At 39.3% G+C, this 24265-nt stretch overlaps 2 protein-coding genes across 5 annotated transcripts in view; one reads left to right on the forward strand and one right to left on the reverse strand.

Moving 5' to 3' along the window:
* Positions 1-9568, reverse strand: METTL6 (methyltransferase 6, tRNA N3-cytidine). Of its 4 annotated transcripts, none has more exons than XM_075745686.1 (6): positions 9548-9568; positions 7091-7474; positions 6289-6423; positions 4883-5053; positions 3209-3350; positions 1-503 (listed from the first exon to the last, which is right to left on the reverse strand). In XM_075745686.1, exons 2-6 carry the CDS (start codon positions 7370-7372, stop codon positions 340-342), a joined length of 894 nt encoding a protein of 297 aa, XP_075601801.1. In that variant the 5' UTR covers positions 7373-7474; positions 9548-9568; the 3' UTR covers positions 1-339. The 4 variants fall into 4 exon arrangements, with proteins under 4 accessions (XP_075601801.1, XP_075601800.1, XP_075601802.1 ...); XM_075745685.1 differs by lacking the exon at positions 9548-9568 and adding an exon at positions 8831-8928; XM_075745688.1 differs by lacking the exons at positions 1-503; positions 9548-9568 and adding exons at positions 539-2847; positions 8831-8931.
* EAF1 (ELL associated factor 1) overlaps positions 9017-24265 on the forward strand; it is a 22683-nt gene continuing 7434 nt past the window's right edge. The window contains exons 1-4 of the mRNA XM_075745689.1: positions 9017-9306; positions 12890-12984; positions 16229-16365; positions 18931-19097. Coding sequence (XP_075601804.1) covers positions 9204-9306; positions 12890-12984; positions 16229-16365; positions 18931-19097 — 502 coding nt within the window. The 5' untranslated portion in view covers positions 9017-9203. The remainder of the gene's footprint in view (positions 9307-12889; positions 12985-16228; positions 16366-18930; positions 19098-24265) is intronic.

A 24265-nucleotide genomic window follows, 5' to 3' on the forward strand; every position in this document is an offset into this window, starting at 1 on the left:
CTTATTTAAAAATAGTTTTTAATAAAAATGGAAATAACAATTATGGTTATAATTAATGAAAACTAGTGCTTAAAATTAACCATATTTAGTGTGCTTTACCTGATCCTCCAACAATGCTGCACAGGATTTACTTTAGAAGCAGGAATACAGATATTCAACAGGTCGCCTGCATCATGAAACCATCTTAAATTTGAATTACAAATAGCATTCATATTTCATATCTGAGGATGAAAACCAACAAGAGGTATTGGATGCAGTCATTTCTGGTTTACCAGAAAGATGAGCACACACAAGGAAAAACTACGTGCTAGCTTTCATTTCAAACAAGCAATGCTATTGCTAATCAGCAAGAACTTGCGTCTTACTGAAAGGCTTTTGAAACTTGCTTTGAAGAAAAACTCTTGGAACACGCAAGTCTTCTTTCCTATTCACAGTTTCTCGCTGCACGTATTCATTGACCACTTGCTCATATCCCTCAGCCTTGAAAAGCTGAGACAAGAACTCTGGAAGAGAATTTAAAAAAAAAATGAGATGAAATATTATGTTTAAGCTATTTTTAAAACACTAGTCAGCATTTATATAAGCATATGTTCTCGTGTGTTACAGCATGAAAATCACACAGGCCTTCAGATTTCAAGCTGTTCTATGCAGGCAGACTGCTAAATAAAAATCAATAAAGATCTCCTTTAGAAACATCAACCTAGCAAAACAGCTTGCAAAACTGAGGCTTAAGCTAGTTACTCAGTTTTGTTTCCAAAACTCACCACTTCTCTTATTTTTATTGAGCCCTGTCATTCCCTTGTGACTGATGCCAGTGCAGTTTCACTTTGTACAGGTGGCCTTTGCTAGCTGAATACATCACTTATTTCAAATATTTCAAAGGTAATCCAGCCTTGTAGGCGCATCTCTGCTTGAGGAAGAACACCATGCTACGTTACCAGACATTCACATACCACTGCTCAACAGAAAAGTGGACAAAAATGGATGGCAAAGTGGATACGGTGGTACCAAGCCTCCACTAAGTCAAACTGAAAGTATTTTTCATAAACAAAAGAATCTTACTCAAAGCATATCCACCTTAGGGAAGGCAGAATTACCTCACAGAGTGACCTGTGCAGCAGAGAGGGCTGCTCATGCTATTGACTTGCGATGTTAATTAAAAATCATCATTTTTCCTTTCCTGCACCTTGTTTCATTTACTCAGGCGGTAATAGCACAATAAATTTAAGCCATTCTAAACCTGTGCTACTTGGCAGAAAACAAAGACATGCCGTTTTTTCACTGCCTAGGGGGATCAACTCGATAAAACGGCTGAACGTGTGGGTACAGGAACCCCAGCACTAGAAGAGGTGGTGTGTTGAGGAAGATGAGACCACTGACTTTGGTGGTAGTGCAGGCTCGTATCAACCTAAGCCCATCGTGAAGCCACATGCACTGGTTGTAAACATAGTGGGTTCATGTAAAACGGGGGACCCACATCAATGAAATATAAACAAACAACACTTAATTGTGGACCTATTGAAATCTCATTGTAAGTTGCACATATTTCACAACACAAAATTACAACCATGCATTACTCCACAAATTTAATATTATCTCAAACAGTGCAAGAATGGATTTTTTTTCTTCCATGGAAGAAGCTCAGTGTTGTTATCTGAGACCAGACATATTATAAATAAGCATTATTCAAATCATCCCATACAGCAATTACTTAGTGTACCAGTGTAGTGCTAAACAAACAAAAAATAGCACAGGTTGCAAACCATGCGGAAATGATGGGAGTCATGTTTCTAGCAACAAAAGAATTCTCAAGCATTAAGCAATATTTATATTAAAATTAGTGAGATGAATGAGATCATAATGATTAAAAATGGGAGCAGAGGTGGTCCATGAGACAGTCGTAGACCAGCTCAAGGCAAAACAATTGCTAACATGAGCAATGTAAGAGAAATTCTCTCTTTTCTCATCCCTTCCTCTTCCTCCTCCCTACCTCTATTCTTCCCCCAAAGCAAACACGCATACTACCAAAGAATTTCTCATTCAGAAACAATTCTAACACACAAGAAAAATAGGGTTTAAAATTCCACAGCTAGGTCAATTTCTTATTTGTTCCCTTTAGCATCCATTCTCTTTGTAAGAGCTAATTGTTTAAAACAGAACTAAAAAAACCACTCAATAAATAACAGTTCTAGAAATGCTTCAGTGAAGCTGTAGCACAGTCTGCATTATCTTAGATTTTTATCATTGTCCTATAAAGAATAGAGAGAGCTCAGACAGGATTAATGGTTTTTATATATCAGAAGCAATTAGGTAATACGTTATGTCATAAAATATGAATAACATTTACTTGGCTCCAAATCGGTCTTTTCAGTGGCTGTATTTTGCTTTAGACTAAGAACAAAGAGACCCACAGAAATAAACACACAGCTCTTATTACACAATGCCCTATAATTGATTGGGGAAGTAACAGTTCACTAACGTTTAGCATGAGGAATTGGGAGTTAGAAGACAAGCTGTAATCCCAACTCATTGTGAGAGTCTAAGCAAATTCCTTCACCTCTCTGTGCTTCAAATTCTCCACCAGTAAACTGCAATGATTGCCTTCCTTCCTAAAGCATTACAAGCACTGAACGGAAAACTTTAAACCGAGCACTGAACGAAAAACTTTAAAGACTGGAAATGTTTTTTGCATCATCTTTACTAAAAAGACAGATGACAGAGTGATCGCGGTTAGTCAGTGCTTTCTCAGTAGGATTTGTACACAAGCCTGTCAGCACTGTAGTCACGGTTCTGCTTTAGAAGGCATTGACTTCTTCAGTAGACCTCATCTTGCACACCAGGAATAGCCTTGCAAAAAGAACGATGTCAAGATAACTGCTTAGTTGCTTCATGAAGATGATCAATTCTGTTACTGAACATCGGTCTTTTTCCCTTAGGTAACAAATCTGAATGAAATTCAGCAAATTCAGAAACTGCTGCTCTTGGCACATTATAGCACATACAAAAAGCTTGTAAACAAGGAAGTGCTCCAAAAAGTCCTGCCAGTCTAAATATCCTCTTCCTCCCAAAAAGGATGGTAAATGAAGTACACCATGATTCAACAGTTCATCTGTGTAAAATAAAACTTCCACAGGCATGCTGGCTATTCCCTGAAGCAAGTTTAAAAAGAAGATTCACAGAAAAGAAAGCACTCTACTGTATGTCTTACCTTCAGTAAAAAAATACGATCTTGTCCCATCTTGTCTAACATAAAAGTTTTCTCCAAGTTTGCTGCCAGATTTAAACCTGAGCATTGCATGATCATACAGTCCATAGTCTCTGAACAAGACACACTTGCCTGGTTTTAATACCTGCCACATAATACATATATGCTTTAATAAGATAAATGGATTTAGTCATATAGATATATATTTATTTATTTGTATACACTTACAGACACATATAACTAAGACAAGGTATCATAACACATTCAATGCAGAAGTTATATATATATAGAATTAATTCACTGTGCAACAAAAAAGTTATATATAACTAGATTGTCTGCTCTTAAAAATGCTTCCCCATGAACAGTAGACTACAAATAGTTTTAAGATACCTGTTTGGGTACTGATCAGCTAAATAAGCTTTTTGTAACATTCTTCAAAATACAGAGGAAAGAAGAAAACACACAGTTTAACAATAAACATTAAGTTCTAACAGGGTATTTTCTTTGTTGGGTAGTATACAGTCTAGTACCTGATTTTGCTTAATGATTAATGATAAAATTTAGAATACCATGACATTTCTGTTTTCATGTGACAAAGAAAAATGTTGCAATATACTAAGAAATAAAAAGGCACAATTTCAGAGAAATGGGTTGTGGGTTCGGGGGTTTTTTTAACTGCTCTTTGGTAAAGAAATCAAGCCATAAAGAGTTTAAAGTTTAGAAATACATGGTTGGTGGCCATGCTGACTTTAGACATTTGATGCATGCAACCTTCCTACCTCATCAAACACCAGCTGCATTTCTTAGAGGAGAAAAGGAGTACTTGCCACTTGCAAATTTGTGCAGAAACCTACAAGTGAGTTAAATGAAGCAGGCATCTCCACAGAGAAAACAATAATTAGTCTTTTCATGTGCACGAGCTAAGAACCAATCCTGACTTTGGAAAACAGCTGGAGATATACCAAAAATCTAACATTGCCTTTTCAAACTACTGATGATAAAACAAAAAGGATATCTAATAATATAAAACCCCAAATACATACATACACACACATGCATAAATAAAAAAATCTGTTGACTATTTCCCTCTGCAGTCAATATATGACATCTCAGGGAAATTCAGAACAATCACAATTCAGACTGTTTAAACCACCCTCTGGATGGGCCTCTCCTAGTCTATCAACTAACAAAGGCAGCCCAGGGAGATGAGTCTCTCTAGATTAATGTTGATCTCTGAACACCCCACTTTTAAATCACCACAGATTAAGTGTGTTTAATAATAACAATAACATTCTAACTGCAAGTTACTGTATCTTCTGGAAGTCAATTTTGGTTCACTGTCATTCACACCTTATCAACACAGACATTTCCTCAATCCATAAATACTATTTGTAGCATACAACCTAGAAGCCCAAGTCACAGGTTGAAAATACCTTTTTGTTATGTTGATGGCATGCATTAGGCCAGAATTCACAAAACCTCACAATACCAAGAGAGAAAAAAGACATTGTAAAGCATATTTTAGTCCATATACTAGGTGAACTAACTAAATACACCCATGGAATGTAGTATTAAAGATCACCACTACAAGAGGGGTTATTTTCTCAGAAAAAAATTGTACTGTCAAGCTATAAAGAAGGAAAGTGCTTTAAAGGCTGTAAGATCAGCTGGTTTTACCTTGTAAATGTTCTTCAAGACAAGATGCATTTTGTCAGGATGAATGGCAGAAAGCACAAATATAAGTGTCACAATATCCACAGAATCTGCTGGTATATTTTCTAGAAGGTCATCTTTGGTAAGATCACACTGGAACACTTTACATCTTTCAGTACTGTATAAGGCATTTTTCTAGGGAAATGAAAAGAGTATGCTTTCACTGAAAACAAGCAGCATTTGTTATTGCAAAAAAGTAAAAAAACCTGTGAAACTAATCAGTAGAGCAACACAAAACATGGTGGCAAAAGAACATTAACTTCCAACAGGTGACTAATGCAATCAGAAATTCTTTGCTGCATATTACAATAGCGAAACTACAACTACTAGAACAGTCTGTTCTCAGGAATTTGAGAAGGAATGTGCGTTAAGACAGTTCAGAAAACATACAATTTCTGTTTTACCGCTGCATGTACTCTTTAAAAATACAGAAATATTATTAAAACAAACTCTGTATTACAAGGTGATCAAAGTACATCTCCTGAGCTACAAGTAGATTGTAAACAGTTCAGGTTCAAGTCACATAGCTGGGCTCTTCTAGCCCACACTTTTGCTGGGTAAAAGGAAACCTGGTCTAGGAAAAAAGTTCAGCAAGAACTGTGGAGACAGACACCACTAAGTCATCCAAAACCCAGGGTACACACTCAGCCCAACCTCATCTTGCAGTGCAGTTGTGGCATCCCAGGGAGCTCCTGTCCTCTCCTGTTTGCCCCAAGTGTTTCTTCCCATCCTTCCCATGAGATATGTAGTACGTGCCTTATGGTTCTCGGTCACAAACATCCCACAAGAGAATGCTTTCAAATAACAAATATATAGAAATTTACCTGTGATTACAAACTTAATAAACGAGGTGACTTTTACAACCCAAAGCCCCCACCTTGCTGGAAGACTTAACTATGGACTGCAGTACCACTTACCTATGAATAAGTATAAACATACCTATTTTTAATCAGCCTACAAATTTCCTTAACAATAACTTTCATGGCCCTGTTTTCAAGATTCTCCTCAGGACTCCCTCTGCCCCACAAATATCAAGGGCAAGCTTTCATCCCAAAGAAATTTTTCTTGTACTGCAGAGTAGGCAGAGACATACTAGCGCTCCCAAAAAAAACAGTGTCTTCACAAACCATTCAAGTAATATACATATATTAACATAATACTACAATTTGACACTGAAAAACTAGGTCTTGAGCAATGATTTGGCTCCTTGCATAGGAGCTCCAATGAAATGGATCACATTCCATTTTTTGGCAAAAGCTTTTCTACCCTTCTTACAAAAAGGAAGGCAAGAGAAGTCTGTCCTTCCAGTCATTTGTAATTCCAGAAGCTTCTAAAGACGCTCTAAAAGAAGTTCCAAATATCACACCAACCTTCACGTACTCAACAGCTCTAGGAGAGAAGTCACAGGCATATGCAAAAATATTCAGATCTTCCTCTAAGAGTGGGAACAAGCAGTTCCCAACCCCACAGCCTGCTTCCAGAATGGTCAGTTTCTGATCTGCAAACTGAGGAGGAAGAAATCCAAGATAAAGTGCATCATTTTTGTTTTCCTCACGATACGAGCAGAGACATTGTTCAATCAGCATTTTAAAAGCTATAATCAATTTTAATTACCAGTGATTCAAAAACTGAAGTAGGCATCCATTGGATAATCTGACACTACAAAACAGAAATCTTGACTTCTGCAAAATTACAAATTGTTCTAGAATATATTAATATTTCTTTAGTCATCTACCCCTTAAGTAATCAACAGATTGTTGTACCATTTCTGTCTTGTCTTTCATTCAGCTATAATGAACAGATGCATCTGGCTATTCCCCTTAATGATGTTTTGCAATTATCCTGTAATTCTGGATGCTTTTCATTAAAGTAGTGTTCTGAAGCACACCAACTTGCATCTGAAAACGTCACACCACAGAGAGACAAATGTTTTATTTAGGACATAAAACAAGTATTCCAGATTTCATTCTTAGCACCCATTATGGGTCAATTATAAACTGAAAACGAACTGATGCATCTGATTCTTATATCTTTGATATTAAGAGAGACTACACAGGGCACTGCAAACTTAACATGTGACAGCTCTTACCGTAATGACTTTGTTAAAAGTATTATTAAATCATGTGGAAACAATCAATCCCATCTTTTACAGAGGAAGTGTATAGATCTTACCTCCCGACATGCTTTTAACTCTTGAAACTCTCTGGTTGTCCAATGCCTGTCTTTGAAGAAGTTGGTGCTGTTTCTTTTGTAAAATAGATCCCAGTTCTTCTGTGCCTCTTTCTCCAGTTTTAGTTGTTTGAACTCAGACACCAAAACCTGATCTTTTGCCAGTCTCTCAGCTTCCTCTGGGCTAAGGATTCTTGCACTATGGCCCTTTTTTTGGAAAGCACCATCTTCAGTAGATGTTGTTGTTATATTTAAGCAATTGGGTGATGTGCTTTCTTGGAACATCCTAGATTCTTTCACACAAATGTGAATGCCAAAGACCCAAGGGTGATTTTTTTTCTTTAGTGTATGTTTCCATCACTTAAATTCGGTAAAATAACCGAGGATCTAAAAGCAGAAGAAAAAATGAGAGAGAGTTACAATGTGCACTTGTTACGAGTTTACGGTGATCTGTCCTACCTGATGGACTGCAATGACACCAGATTTCTCTTAATTTCAGAAATTCTCCATCGAAACTAACAACTGCATATGACATCATATTGATGTCAAAGTTAAAGAAGATTCTTAAGTGAGTCTGCTGGTCTTCCCCCTGCATCCTAGAAAGCCACCTAACAAGAGAAAGATGGTGCAGCTCTAAGCTTATTTTCACTAAAATTGACTTTAAATGGAAAGCAAGGACTGTGGTTCTTGTTAACCCCAGTTAGAACACCTCAGAAAAATCGTAACTAAAAAAAACAGGTGACACTTTAAAGTCCCATTAAAGTTGATAAAACAAACTGTATTCACATTAGCATTTTTCCTTCCTGCTCTCACCTCTGTGAGAAAACACTGGTGAAAACATCAGCATTTATAACACCATACCACTCAAACGAGAGAACAAAACCAGTACTGTGGCCAAAATGCCCATAGCCGGCCTGTGTCAGCACTCCTTCCACTGCCCCCTCCTGAAGATCCATGCCAGTTTTAACAATCACAGGTGGTTTTACTTTCAGAAGTTAACAATAACGGAGCAATGAAAAGAGTTCTGCGTAGGCTAGGAAGGGATCCAAATCTTTTCTCTGATGTTAAACCAGTTCTGACCCCTGCCTTGCCACAAACATCCAGATCCTGGAAGATGGCACATGTGAGTTAAATCCTGCACAGGTCAGTAACTCCCAGGGAAGCCCAGGCAGCCAAAACGTGTCACTCATGTACCTCAGCACCCAGAACCAGGCATCAGTGTCATTTCACCAAAATGGAAATAAGAAAAATACACCCAACAGTACCCACCAAAAAAAAAAGCAGTAAAAAAAAAAAAAAGCAAAAAAACTACCAGTACTTTGCTTACATATTTATCTTACATGATACAAACACAAACGTGTGCAAATGAAATAAAGAACTGTCAAAGTTTTGTCCAGCTTGATGGGAGACAGATGACACTTTTTTCCTTCAAAAACAACGGAAAAGGTTACAGAGATGAGGCTCCCTTGAAAGAAAATCTTCTCAAAAAGAGTATATCCTCAACAAAATGCTTAATTCTACTGCGTGCCTGGCACGCTACAAAAAGATCAACGTTTATATTTCTTCATAGGACAAGCTAGAAAAAAATAATCCAAGCTAGTCCTTTCACTGACCCATTTGCCCTCAGAAAACGCTGTGGTGTGAAGTTAGCACAATGATAAACACTTTTTAACAGCCAATGTTTAGGCTAAAGAGCCTTTTAAAGGTGCTTAATCCAGCCCTAAGACCGCAAGCAGATAATACCTCTCTGCAAGCCCCCCAGAGCCCCCACAGGGAAACCGGCTTCCCGCCAACAGCTCTTCCCTCAGAGGGGCCGGGGCCGCCACCGCCGCGCTCAATAGCCCGGCAGGGAAGGCCCCTCCTGCCCTGCCCTCCCGAGGGTGGGGAGCGCCGGGCTCCCCCCCTCTCCTCCGAGTCCTCCCCCTCCGCGGGGACAGCAGCCCCTGCCCGGCCCAGCACCCCCGCCTTGCCTTGCCTCGCCCCGCTGTACCCGCCGCCGCCAGCCCCGGAGCAGTTTCCCAGCTGCACTCGGCACCCGGAAGGGCGCCGAACGGCAGCGCACGGAGGAGAGGAAGGGACCGGCCGGGCCGGGAGGGGACAGGACAGGACGGGGACCATGAACGGCTCGGCGAACTCGCTGCTGGACAAGGAGGGTCACCCGCTGCAGCTGGGCGAGAGCTTCGAGCGGCGGCCCAAGGCCTTCTTCCACACCATCCGCTGTGAGCGCCACCCCCTCTCCCTTCCGGCGGGCTTCGCTGTGGCTGCCCCTTCTTTCCCCCCTCTCCTTCCGTCCTCTCCTCACGCTCCCCGCGTCCCGTCTCCCTGCCGCCTGCCTCGACGGCGCTTCCCCTTCTGGCGCACTCGCCCCTCCTGCCAACAAGCCCCCTGTCCTCGGACTCCTTCCCGCGTGGCGGCCCCGCGGCGGGGGGCAGTACCTGCCCGACGCCCCACCATCCTCACCGAGGTTTCCTCCCGGGGTCCCGCCGCGGCTTCTTACTCGTTAAAGGGCCGTCCCCTCCCTGCCGGCATGGGGGGCCTCTAGCGCGCCGCGACGAAGCCTTCCCGTTGCCCTGACAATCCCCCCCGCCCCTTTGTTCCTCACCACCTCTTTCGCGCCGCCACCCCAGGGCTTCGTCCCCCCGCAGCGTCCGCCTCCCCTAGCGCCTGTCTGCCCCCTGACACCCCCCACCGTCGGCGCCTATTTTCCCTCCCACGAGTGTTTTCCCCACAGAGATGACCATCTCCGGCGGGCAACGTGGGGGGAGAAGGGGAAGGTGGATGCCAGCTGAGAGTACTGGTGGGGAGGAGGTTTGGGCGAGGGCAGGCCGAGGAGAACGAACGGCTTATGAAGTTTCTCGTAAAATGTATGTGAAAGGAGCACAAAGCTATCCCCTCCATAAGGGAGTGGCTTGCTAATTTTTTTTTAAATTATTTTTTTATTTTATTTTAATTTTATGGCAGTTCCAGGACAGGTCACCGCATGCCGTGGGCCTGGCGGGAGTTCCTGGAGAGGAGTGGGGCTGGTCGGCAGCCCAGATGCCCACAGTTTGATTTTTAACTGGTTATTTTTGCGCTGAGGCAACATGTAACCCAGCAGCCCCGTCCTTGGCTGTGTCAACTCCAGCCCGCAGTAATAAATCATTTCCTAGGAAAGCGAGCAGAAATTACTCAAATGCATAGACTACTGCCTAATAAGATACAATCTGAGGTAGGGTCTTGAGCAGTTATGAAGTTTTTGAATAACTGGAATAATATGTGGTTTTTAAAGACACCAGCTATTATTCTAACCATTCATTGGGTGCATTTAATTTCATATTAGAAGATTGTTTTGAAGACGAGCTCACTGTATCTCTGTACTTGAATACTGTGGGCAAGAAATTGCTTCTTCATCCCCTAAATGAGTCCAGGATTTGAAATGAGTAGTAAGTCACCAACAGTAAATGAAAGTAATACTAAACTTATGTCTCAGTAGCTTTGTATTAAGGTGGGGAATTTATACAGTTAACAGTAGGATTTTTTGTTGTATGATGCATAATCCTAGGGCCGGTCTCATGGCCTGTATTCATACACTACGAGTAAGTAATTTTGGTGATATTAGTCACCCGAGTGCAACTTGAAAGTACAGCTTTCTAGATTGAGCTGTTACTCAAGCAGATGGTCGAGGAGTGAGGCAAAGTTATTTTGCTCAATAGTAAACTCTGTCTAGTGGATTAATACTTAAATTTTGTTTGTTTCACCCCTCTGGTTATACGTAATTCCACCATGTTAAAAAATGCCATACCATATGTTTGGTACATTTAACTGTTTATACATAACACTAAACAGTTTTATTCAGCACTAACATACTAGCAAATTTCCATTTATAAATCAAAATTTTAAAATAGCTGAACTCTCAAATGAATGAGGTTGTTGTCTGATAGTGTATGAATTATACCCAAGCCATATCCAGACAGAAGTACGCTGGATGTCTAGAATTGAAAGTGCTTCAATAATCAATTTCTTAAGGGACTGCAAAGTCAGAGCTCTTCAGACTATAACTGGAAGAATGCAGTTTTATTTCAAAAGAGCTTTCTGTATGCTGTATTTTCCATCTGTGACTTTCAAGTGAGATCTCTTCATTTCTTGGTTATATTTTTTTTTTTTTCTTATTGTTGATCTGGAATTATTTATGTGGGATCCAAGCATTATATTGGTCCTGTAATCCTCTTCACATAAACTACAAGAGGATTTTTGTAAGCTAAATTTGTTTCGGCCTTCTTAAAATACTTCATTCCTTTGTGTAATGTTTATGAAATACTGTACTGAAAAACTGGATTATCCCTGGAACACACATCTTAAAACATTTGACTTTTGGAAAAAGGACTGTGGGTACATTTGGGGGGACATACATGCACTCAAATTTACAGCACGTACACCTGGTAAGCTAACCAAATGAAAACAATTTGTTGAGCATTTGTTTAGAGTAACTCTATTTTGCTGATACCTGAGAAATAAGTGTGATAGTGATATTCCTTCTAATTTAGTGACTGTGCTGTTGAAACTCTTGATCCTTTTTTGGCAAAGACACTAGCTCTGGTACGGCTGGTTTGTTTTATTTAGCAAGCTTGCACATAAAGTAGGTGGGAAACAATAGCTAGAAATAGATTGCTCAGATGAAAATAAAGGCTATGATTTGGTCTGGCAGTTAAGGCATGAGGATTAAGTCAAGTGTGCCTGATTCTGCTTGTTGTGTTGTCAAAGTAAAACTCAATTAGACATTAATGTCCTCTTAATGAGAATTTATTACAAGCTGGGGGTTTGGGAGTTTTTTTTTCTGCAAATGTGCTTTTCATAGTGGAATTATATTTAATTTTTTTCTGAGATATTAATTTTTTACCTAATGCAGTAATTAAAAGGCTTGATCATGAACATGATTGTACATCTTCATCCAGAGATGCTAGAATTTAATAGAGGCTTATTTTAAAAACAGACAAAACAACCGCTGTCTGATCTTATTTCACTTTGTCTAAATCCTCTGTCAAAATATTACAAGTTCTGATAGTTTTTTCTGGTTTTTATGGCTCATCAGCATGACAGAATAATGAGGGTAAAAATACTTTTTAAATTAAAATATTCTTAGTTTCAGATGAATACACTAAACAGAAGTACCTTGTTTGGTGGGACAAAGCATTCTATACAATACAGCAAAAATACTTCAAACCAAGGTTAGTTTAAAGCTATTACAGTGTCTCACCTTAGTCATATTTTCCATCCACAGTGGCTTTGGACTAGCATGGAGCCTGCTGAAGTAAGATCAGCACCTCTGTTTTCCTTATAGGTGAGATCTGAGGTCTCCTCTACCCTTGAGGAGGTATCGTGGAGGCAAGATGGCTGTTAAATAGCCAGAAATATCAGTAAGGCTAAATGAGTTGGTGTTACTAAATTAGTCTTTGTCACAGAGAGAATCCTCAGGTTTGTAAGTTGATACTCTTTTGAGATGCGTGGTACAGTTTTACACTTGCCTGCAAAATTAAATGTCACTCAAAGCCTGGAGTTTGGAGAAGTCTACTTTTGGTCTTCAAACACAAGATGTAGAATCTTATTTCCATTTTAAAAAGGAAGTTTAGAATCTGGTACCATCATATGACCGGGGCGCTGAGCATAGACACATTGTACTGGTGCATTATTCCACCCCTACTGTAAACACTAACGTATATTTTAGCATTCCCTATAATCACAGTAAATGTGCAGTGACTCTTTGCAGGGCAGGATAACACTTCTGAAGACTCTAAGAAATGTAATCGCAATTGTTTTCCTCTTTAGATGATTTTAAGCCAGCATCGATTGATACATCTTGCGAGGGGGACCTCCAAGTGGGTAAAGGAGATGACGTAACAATCACATTGCCGCATATTCCTGTAAGTTTCTTACACGTGTCCTTGTTTACTCTCCAACAAATTTGCAGTGTAGTTACAGTCTAATGTTATTTTCACTTTCATCTTTGTTAATACAAGTGGTTTCAATATTTGCGCAGCCAGACTTGTAGTGTGTTACCTTAGGAAAGGACTGTACAGTTGAATATTTGTAAAGGGTTACGTTTGTAAGGCTACAGTCTGTTCTTTACTTTCGATTCCTTCCTTCCTACTCTTCCTTGAATAATAAGAACACTTTTACTGTTAGCTGAAGCTCTATACTTGGTTTCCATCCATTTTTAGTGCTATGGCTTAATGAAAAAAGGCAGAGTAATTTGGGCTTTACTCAAGGTTTGATATTCAGAAGCCACAGGTAGACCTGTAAGCATATTCTTCCCATTACTAAAACTTACAGATAGCATAGGGGATTCCCTGCTTTTAGCTGTATCAGTGGAAGTGACGAGGGCAGTTCTGGTGAGTGGCAACAAAGTGGTTTACCATCTACTTCCTCCTCAAATTATGCTGTAAAGATCTACTGTGTGAGGATGATGGTCAAACAGCAATAAAACAAGTGGCAAAACTGTTTATACATGCAGCTGTTTTGTAATTGAAGGTTCAGTGGTTTCCTTACCAAAATGAAAGTGCTTGCATGCTGGAACTAGATTTGTTTATTAGCTGAAGTTAATGCTGTGTGTCAAGCCAATAAACCAGAATTCACAGACATCGATGGGTTTGGTGGTTGCAGAGGGCCACCAGTCAGTTTGGGAGCCATGTGTCAGATCCTTTTGGTGTTATTTATTCTAGCATGTTTAATTGGTAGGTGATGATACTGCAATAATTCTCACTGAATGAGGCTTTAGCCTGCTTCCCCCGCTCCTGTTTTTTATATGGCTTTAGTCACCTTTAGTGCTGCAGGAGGTTACATACTGGTTTTTGTCTATAAAAACAATGAGCATGGTAGTGCTATTTGAGGGCCAGTAACAATACAATTGATATCAGTGTCATTCATGTTGGATTGACTGAGAACAGTGTTGTTCATTCATCTTCTGTGTTGAATAACATCACTTGTAATGACGCTTTCCGAATCTCTGTACTGATGAGTTTAATTTGATTGTCTTCTCATGAGTAAGAACAGCTTTAAGCTTACGGCGGGCTTCGGAGGCCTAGGCAGCTAACTGCATTGAATGCAGCCCCTCTGCATATGTTGTTCCAAGGCAGTGCTGCCTCTGTTCCGGGCAGAGAGTTGGAAAACATTGAACATACTGGAAAAGATTGAGAAGTTTTGAGATCATTTCATCCTGACAAGTTTTACTTAATTTCTTGGATCCTGCTTTGGTTCTCAGTTGCTCAACAGCTGGATAGCATTCAGATTCGAAGTTGGTTTTTGAAATTGCCTGGTCCCTGAGGATATCTGTGATAATTTGTTCAGTGGAGATATATTGGTGTCCCTTGCTGCTTGGATAAAGTGAAGTACTATTTCTACATGTGGATTTAGTAGCTTTAATATTAGATAAACAGTCTTGGTTGGGGAAGTGAAGAATTTCTGTTTGTTAAAAAACCCTCACGTGTGAAAGCATCAGATTGATTAAATGTCACCTGTTTCACTGACCTCCTCCTCCTATTCTGTAATCAGCAGAATCTGTAAGCCAGTGTTATTTAGGCACTAACATAAAAACTAAACATTTCATTTTAAGTAGAAGGGTGGGACTGTTAATTTGCTTAAGCAGGGTTCTATTTCTGCTTATTTTTTTAGCTGAAATCACAGTCTTTGCTGAGTTAGGAGGTTTCTGGGTAGCAGAATGATAGCCAACAAGCTTTGATCAATTTTCATTAAATTTGTGCATTATACATTTCCTGACTTAGTTGTCAACAGCAAGCGGGATTTGACTTGCAGCTTGCTTTTTATTCTCTAAAATGTTGCTTTCCTCTCTTAAAAGTAGGAATGATAAAAATGTAAAATGTCTTTGAAGACTAGACTTTTCTGAGACATCTTCTCTGAATCGTATCTGTATCTCTTACTGTATCTTTGTTGGGAATTCAGATTTTTCACCCTTACTGCTCCGAGGTCATTTTAAATTCAAACATATTCTATGTATTAGCAACACAGAGAATAGGAATTGCATTCTGAGTGATTAAAACATGACTGTTAATTTTTGCTACTTAGAATAAAATGTAGAAGAGTGCAGTTTTTTCTTTTCTCCCTGATTTTGGTTGCTTTCCTACAGCATGTGCAAAGATGCATGTGAATAAACTTTTTTTTTTTTTTAAATTTCTTTTGTACAGTAGCTATACATAACAGAGAAGTCTAAGGAGGTTTCATAGCCAAGAACTTATTTCTGTATATCCCCTTTGAGTAACATGTCATTTTTTGACCTGGCCAGGTACGTGTCTGTGCTGCTATGTGCAGATAGACCATAGATTCTGCCTCCCGTAACACCAAAAACCGGTGTATGAGCCAGCCTGTGCATGGATGCAGTACAGCTGAGCATAATCTCAGCAGTATCAGTTAGCCAGCATGCACCACCACATGAGTTTGTTTTTATTGCTTCTCAGTCTAAGCCATTTGGCTTTTATGGCTCTATGCAGCACTGTGTGGATTTGGGGACTTTCTGGAAGGTGTCAAAATACCCATTTGCTTTGAGAAGACATTTTGGTATAATTGCATGGCATCTACACACGAAACTGACTTTGAAAAAGGCAGCTGGTCTTATGTTGTTTGTGACAGTTTTTTGTAATCCACTACAAAAATCCTGTCTTTTATATATATACACATATATTTATATGTATTAAATACAGACCAGTTTAAATTATTTTTCAATTGACCACATATTTCTTTAGGCAATAGTTCTGCTACACAAATAATTAGAACTTTATTTCTTATCCAACCCCAAGATTTCCAGAGCAGAAACGTCAAGAAGATTTCTGACACTTGTCAGGGTCAGCTATGCAAATTCAGTTATGTTATCATTTTGGGAATGAGAACTATAAATAATAGCAACCATGGAGAAGTTGTTTTGTCACTGCAGAGACACTTAAAATGATGAAAGGCCTAATATTGCTATGACGAAACTCTGATCTGAATATAACCGTATTTTTCCTTTTTCATGAATGAACATTTTCTGTAGGAACTAAACATTAACTGCTTAGCCGCTTGGTCAGAACAATACATATATTAATTTCTCTTAGTGTTTATAAACTTTTGGGTAGGGGAATATAACCAAACAAATGTGTGCTCTTTCTTTGATACCAGGGTTCAACTCCACCAATGACTGTGTTTAAAGGAAATAAAAGGCCATATCAGAAGGACTGTGTGCTTATTATCAATCATGACACTGGGGAATATGTGCTGGAAAAACTTAGTAGCAGCATTCAAGTCAAGAAAACAAGGTAAAGCTGGGGACAGGACTGTTGATAGGATTAATTCTTGCTGAAGTTTCTTCTTCAGGCTGTCTTTTGAACCAGAACTCAGTTTTATTTTATTTTGTAGTGATGTTTAATTACTAAGCCTTATGGGCTTTACATGGCCAATTATCTTGCCTAAAAATGCAAATAGGAGTGTGAATCCAAGAATAAAGAATTTGTAAATTCTCTACTGCTGAAAGGACATAATTACAGTTTGCAATGAAACACCACTGATGATTTGAAGCTTTGGAGGCTGAAGGATGGGATGTATTTCAGGAATCTCTAGTTAGCTCCAAAAGACCATGGAAATATTAGGCTGTCAAAAGGATTGTTGGACTTTCTAGGTTTGTTCCCTACCGCTTCCTGTGGGAGTGATGATGCTTTAATAATACACTCTTAGGGAACAGGAAACACTCATCTCTGTATTGGATCAGTGATATATTAAGTGGAACACAGTCCAAAGCCTCCAGCTGGGGGCAAACTGTAGAAATAATGGTTATGAGGTTTTGCCTAGAAGAATTGCTGAGGCTAGAAATCCTCCCTGACCCAATATTCTTACTTCACTGCACAAACGCTACAAAATGTGCAGTTGGAACATTTTTAGTCTTGCTGCTCTGCAAGTACCTGAAGTCTCTGGATCGTGTTCTTTCAGCTTCACTGGACCACAGGTTATTGAGATCTAAAGAGAAAGCAGTTATTCAAATGTCTTGTGAAGAAGCAGCTCTTAAATAATTGTACAAGTTTTACATTACAAAAGAAAGAATAAAGAAAAAAAAAAGAAAAAACTTCATTGCTGTGTAGAACTTTTAGCTGCTAAAACTACTAGAAATGTGAGTTGCAGCTCATCACCAGTTGGCTGGAAGTTTGCCAAGAACACCTTGAGTTCTGGGTGAACGGACTGTAACACTCCTCTGAATCAGTGATGTGAAAACTCATCCATTTGGTGTTCATCTTGTCCAGTGGATATGGGCACATCATGGAGGAGATTTGAATTCCCAATTTAAGGAATTAAGTAAGTCTGCTGTACTTTGTCCAGGTGAAGCTTAAGTAAGAAAGGAGCAAAGAAGTGCAGGAGGGCTTGGGTTCAGTGAGGTGTTTGGATCCACTGAGTTTTGGCTCTGGTGAGGTGAAAAATGTTTCAACTTTTCTCAGGCAGAGGCAAGGTAGTAAGAAATTTGGAATTCTTGTTTTGAGGAATAGTGCTTTGCTAAGTCATTCAGTTTTCTGGATCAGAAGTGTCTCTCTTTCATGGCTACTTTGATCTTTAATGACCTGTTGATACTCTGTGGGAGTAGAGTTTTTATGGTCATCACAGGGGAGTAATTGCACTTATTCTGTATAAAACCTTCTGTAGTTCCAAGACCATAATTAACACTGAAAACAATCTTTTGCTTTTACCTTTCACTTGATACAGTGTGTGTATTCCCAAATCCTCACTTCTATTGTAAATGACTGTGTAAGCTGCATTAATGTGGTATCTAATAGCTGTGTTTCAGTATGAATGAAAAGGCGGTTCTGTGCTTGATTTTTGAGGTTGCACCTACGATTCAATGAGGCACAGAGATACCTAGCTCAGATACCAGAAGTGGTTTAGGTGAAGCCCCAGGAAGTTCCACGTGGGCTAGTTTAACTTGTTTCTCAGTGGGATTAGCTCACAGGCACAAAGAGTAACACTCCTGAACTGGGACCCTCCTAGAACTGAAACTGAGGTCTAAAATCCACATAAGCTGCTTGTGTGCTACACTACATAAAGCCATACCCCCAGAGGCTTTGGTGTTGTGTGATAAATACACCACACATTTAATCTCATTATGGTGTACCATAGAGGGACCTGGGGACCTGAATAATATTTTGTTTTGTTTTGTTTTCTTCTGCCAAGGATATTGATTGTCCTACAATCTCAACCACATCATTGATTCAGTAAAAGGAAGAAATACCTGATTTGAATTGAACAGCCAGGCATAGTGTTATTCTGGAGACTATTTCCCACTGAGGAAACAGCTTAAACTATTTTTAAGGGATAATAGCAAATGAATGAGAAACAGGAATTAAATGCTTGCATGCTGTATTTAGCAGTAAGAATGATTGCTCTAGTCAGGTTGACCTCTAAGAGAGTTCAGTTTGAGATGATTTAATTACAAGTGAAAAAATTGTTTCTTTTGCTGTGATTGTTTCAAGCAGGATTTTGTTATGAGTGGATTTGTTCTATCATGTAGTTACTTTAAATTACTATGATTGCTTATTCTTTTTTAAAAACACTAATTGCTAAATTAAAGCCTTCGTTGTGCTTCAAGTAGAGAATTTGGCACCGCTGAACCACATCTGGATTTGAAAATACATTTTGTAGGGGTGTTGTAGTGTAGTTGTGTATGCTTATTTCTTATTGAAAGCAAGTATTGCATACAGAAAGCTGTAATTCACTTTTGTCTTTATAAAGCAAAGTACAAATCTGTACAAAAGGAAGTCACAGATGATGCGTTTGTACAAGGATATTGAAAAAGCCGTACGTAGTTGCACAGTACGGCTGAATGTCTCTGGTTGTTTTTTCAGAGCAGAGGGCAGTAGTAAGATCCAAGCCCGGATAGAACAACAGTCTGCCCGAGCATCTCAGCCTCCTTCACAGTTCAGAGCCCCAACCAAGCCAGCAGTTGGATCTAAAACATCTCCTTTGAAAGATAATCCTTCGCCTGAGCCTCAGCTGGATGACATTAAGAGAGGTAAAGAAGGGTTTGTAGTTTCCTGAGTTTTGGCTGGTTTTGTCTGTCTTCTTTATAATAAAAACTATGAGTGTGCAATTTATAAAAATGTTAGAATGTTCAGAGATTAAAAGATGGTTTGACAGCTGGTTTGTCATCTTTATATCTCATTTTAAGGCATCTTAGTGAATTATTTATTCTCTTCTGCCAGTGTAGATATTTATACTGCAGTTTTCTCTGGCATGAGAGAATTTCCTCTTTCTGGATAATTTTCTCTCTTCCAAACTATTTCTCTGTTCTGAAAAGAAGATAAAATAAGTGTGAATTCAGAAACCTGTAGCTGAGTGCTAGACAAGTTGAATGGGTGTCTTAGGCAATGATAACAACAACAGCAAAAGCTAATGGTCTAGATCGAGTTACGCAATCAAGTAACTTGGAGGAAAGTTATTCCTGCACTGAGTAAGCTTGGAGCCATTTGCCAGTGGGATGGAAGGGCTGGGTGGCTGTATTCCCATCACAAGACCTGGAGCTTCTGCCATGCCAAGTAGTGCTAGTAGGAGAGGGATGAGAGAGTGATCAACCCTGCAGCTTACCCTTTACCTCAACCACTCCTCTGCAGCTTTGATCGCATCTGCCATGCAGTTCCTATATTTCTGTTGAAGTACTTTGAAGGGATGACTGGCTCAACTCAGTCTCCTGCTCAAGCAAAGCTTTGTCTCAGTGTTTCGCTGTGAGCAGGGCACACTTTCTTTGCCCATGTCCTTCCTTTCATACTGGTGTGATATCTGATTTTGCTGCAGATAATGCAGTTAGAATGAGGAAGACTTTAAATTTTTATCTGGTTCTCTTGTGTTTCTTGTCTGTCACCAGATGCAATTATTTTATTTTAAGATTGTTCTTTCTGTGTAGTATTTTTTTCTGGGTCTCTTTTTTCTTTCTCTTTTTCTCTCTGACCCATGTAGCTATTTTTGCCTGTAGACTTAGCCTATGTTAATTGCCCAGACTATGTTAATTACTTAGCAAAGTGGTTTTTTTCAGTTCATGGTAATGACTAGGTGGCATTTTTACTGCTAAGCTATCTGTGTGTTTGCATAGGTGCTGACTGGTCTCACTCTTTCGCAGCAGTAGTATTTTCAATACCTGGACGCTGGTCAGCAGACGGAATCAACGTCTGAGAGTCTATTAGCTACAGTTCCCTTAGCTGCATTGCCATTTTTATTTTCTGTGTAATAGGTAAGGAGAAAGATAACAAGTGATATATCAATTTAAAAATTGAATCAGTTGTGAATTTTATATGTCTTTTTCTTGTAGTGTGTAATAAGTTACTTAACCAGTGGCTCTTGTGTACATACAGTAATTTGTAAAGGTCATGTTACAGTAAGAGAGTTATATTTGTCTGGTGTAATATCTATTCTACAAAGACCATTTTCTAGTGGTCTAAAATATAAGTCACATTGTTTAGAACTGTCCTAGTAATTATTTTTTTTGCCACCTGATCATCTTTTATTGGAAAGTACCTCCAAATAAATAACTTGTAGAGTTTTGTCTCCAAAATCAAGCAAAAGAATACCTGTCTTGTACTAAAAATAAGACTTCAAGTTGGTGTTTTATAGGGAGAGTCGTTCAAGGCCCCAAAAGAGTGCAAATACCTGGGCAGGGTTGTTTTGGATTTTTTTTTTTTTTTGCTTACAGTATATGCTCTTAATCAATGCTGGAAAAAAGTTATAATCTAGAGCATCAGCATTACTAAACCATTTATATCGCAAGAACCTACTTGGGAAAGGTAGAACTAAAATGGCACTATTCTACAATGAAAGTAATTATTAAAACAACTGTAAAAGCTGCGAGGTAGTCTTCAGTCCTGTTACCTTCCCTTAACTGTCTTTTTACGAACAAAGACTTATAAGTTCTGAAGAGACTGTGTTCTTTCCACCCAAGCAGTAGCTTTCCTTTTAGGTGAAATACCTCCTTTATACAAAAGAAAGATAAACATAAAGTGGAAATTCTGTGTTTTCTCTTTAATGGACACAGCACAGAACTTAAAATCCCCAAAGGAGGTGGTTGAAAGGATCTCTAGCACTATGACATTCTCTTGCTCCCAGTATGCCCTGCTTAAAGGTGTGGTAAGACACAGAGCCCTCCTGATGTTTAACAATAGTTTTAAGGTAACCTCAGTGTACGTTTCTGCTTTCCTCTAGTACCCTCAGCTGTGCATTCCCATAGCTCTCCCTACAGATGAGCTGGGAAACGAACTTTCAGGTAGGTCAGTTCTCTGCCCCGTTACACAGCTGTCCAAACAGTAGTGCCTGAAGACAAGTCAGAGCACGTGAGAGCTGAACCAGTCCTTTCCTTCATGCAGAGAGGCCTTTGAGAGGTTGGGTCTAGGGTCCTAGACCAGAGGAATCCTTTCCTCTGCAAGCTTTTATATTGTCCTCCTGCCTGAAGGGAGCAAAAGAGAGGGTAAGAGCTTGTTCTTTTTGAATACTTGGCTACATCTGATAACATTTCATTAAGCAGTGAACTTTTGTACACATAAACCACAATACAGCCATTTGTGTGCATGAAATAATCGGCATTTATCAGACGTATTTGACCACAACAAAAATGTTTTCAATAACATTGACATAATTACAGCATGCCGTACTTGAAAAAGAACCCGCAGAGACATATTTCTGGTTTGCAGACTGTAAATTCAGTGCTTAAAAATCTGAGCAGATCTTGTTTGCCTAAAATGCAGCTGTAGTGTGTAAGGATTATGCCATAGCGCTGTGTTTGTCTCTCAAGAACACCTCAATCAAATTTTTTGCTCTTCAGTGTAAAATACTACCTCTTCTAGCTGCCATCTCCACATACTCAAAGTGCCAGTATTAAGTTGATTTCTCTCCACCTTGCATACCATTATTAACAGTAAGCATTCTGCTATAGGCATACAACCTTATCCTCCCTAAAGCTGAATGACTTTATTTCCAAAAGACCTTGGTATTCTTGCAGCCTGAGGTTAGGGCTTTAGTTAAAAATTCTGCATAGCCTATTGGAATTGAGATAAGTAAGAACCCTTAGACATGATTACAGAAAGAAATTAGGGAACTTGATACTGAATATATACAGAAGACAGAGAAAGGCTGTTCTGTTTGTATAATGATTTCTGACCTTGAATTTTTTTTACTGTAAAAACTGCATTGACTGCCAGTGTAAAACTGTAAGCCGTTTTGGTTTCTTGAAAGAAAGCCTACAGTTGTAACGTGAAATGTGCAAAAGTTAAGGTTCCCCTAGCAATGTCAGCCTTTTCAGATGATATAGATTCAGTTAAGGCAAGTGTTCAAAACTATACTATATGGAAAGTTTTTTTTTTTTAAAGTAACTGCTGCACATCCTAACTTGTCACATTTTAATCCTTAAAGGTGCATTAAACATCAGACATGAGGCCTTTGATCATATGGTGCAAAAATATCTAGGAAAGGTCTGACTCTTTCAGTGTTCAGCTTAGCATATATGTACACATATACACCCACAATTGTTTTAATTGGAGGCACAGCAAGGAAATGTTTAGCTAAGGCTTCAGTACCTATAACCACACTAAGCGTAACAGGCAAACAGGAAAATAAAAAAATCAGACAATTTTAAAGCAGATGTGTTTTTCCTGCAAGGCTTTGGTATCATCATTGGCTTAGCCACTATCTTTGACAGGGTGACACAAGAGGGTTTTGAACAGACTTCCTCAGTGGTCCTGCTGGAGTTCTGCCTGACAGACTTTTAGCGATGCAGCAGGCACCACAGCATTAGTGAAAACAATTACTTTTTTCTCATCTGCACAGAGGAGATGTCTCTTAATTCCTTGAGCCCAGAATTCTAAACAAGAGAGACCTGAGGCGAAGCTGACAGCCCGTGAGGCAGAAGTTGACTAGAAGATGGGCTCAGACCAAGTTTCCACCAGTGGCTGCTGTCCCTGATAACATACTTAACTTCCCTGTCCTTCAAGCTTGTGATACTGGCTTTTTTACAGTATTTGCTTTTTTGTATTTTTATACAGTTTTGCTTTTTCTGCCTGTATTCAGCATAGTGGGCCTTACCGCTTCTTCCAAGGCATTCTCCCTTTCCTTCCTCATAACCAAACCTTTTTTATGGTCTCTTAGTTTTCTGCTTTCCCAGCAGAAAACCCTCACTTTTCAATCTGACACTAATGTCTAATTCTGTTTAAAATTAGCCAGGCCAATCTTCCTTTCCCATTCATCAGACTGCATCGCTTCCTTCCTTCAGTTATCTCCTCGCCTACTGTATTAAGTTCAAACTTCTTGTTTAGATTTTTTTTCTAGTTCTCTGGAGCGCATGTCTTGTTGCATCTTTTTCTTTTCACCACCTAGATTGCTTCACTTTCTTCACGCTATTTTATATACTGCTTTCTGACCTGCTGTGTTATTCTCAGCCCGTGTGCCAGCACTCCTGTATTTCAGCCATAGATTCTCTAGCTCTGTGAGCATACATGTGTAATTCTTAGACACTTGACCTTTGTTAGGCTTTTTTTATTGAATCTTTTTTGCAATATGGACTGTGTTCTGTAGGTGATTGCGCTTGCTACAATCCAGGATATTCTAACAATGTATTGTTATCATCACTATAACTTACAACTAACAAGTCCATCACTAGAAGCGTGTGGAAATAAGTAATACCTTCTGTTGGCCTAATCATGTATTCTTCCTCCCTCTTCCAATGATGTCTTATACTATGTCTTCAAGAAGAAAGAACAAGTTTTACCTGGCATACTAATAAAGTACAGAGAACACAGGTGGTCTAGTTAGGGATCTAGATTTAGGAAGTTAGCTGGAGGAACAACCCCACTAACCTTAAATACCCAGCTGGAGTTAGTCATATGGTTGTTCTCTTTCAATACGCCTTCCTTGCCTCTGATTCAGTATAACTATAGCGTTTGAAATTGAGCTCTGAACTTTGAAATTGGAAAACAGCGGTTTTAAAACCAGCAGAAGAAAACTTAATTTCTCAAGCCAATACATGCTGAGCTAGAGGAATTCTCTCCAGCAAATAATGGGGAGGCTGAAAACTTAGCTGTTACTCTATAGTGTTAAGCAGCCCAAAGAAAATGGGTCCTATTGAAAAAGGGAGGAGTTCCAGTTGTTCAGACTTACTCCTGCAGGGATTGAAGATAAGCATTGAAATTGTGCCATTTTTACATA

The sequence above is a fragment of the Balearica regulorum genome, chromosome 2 (genome assembly GCF_011004875.1).
Source record: "Balearica regulorum gibbericeps isolate bBalReg1 chromosome 2, bBalReg1.pri, whole genome shotgun sequence".
Taxonomy (NCBI): domain Eukaryota; kingdom Metazoa; phylum Chordata; class Aves; order Gruiformes; family Gruidae; genus Balearica; species Balearica regulorum.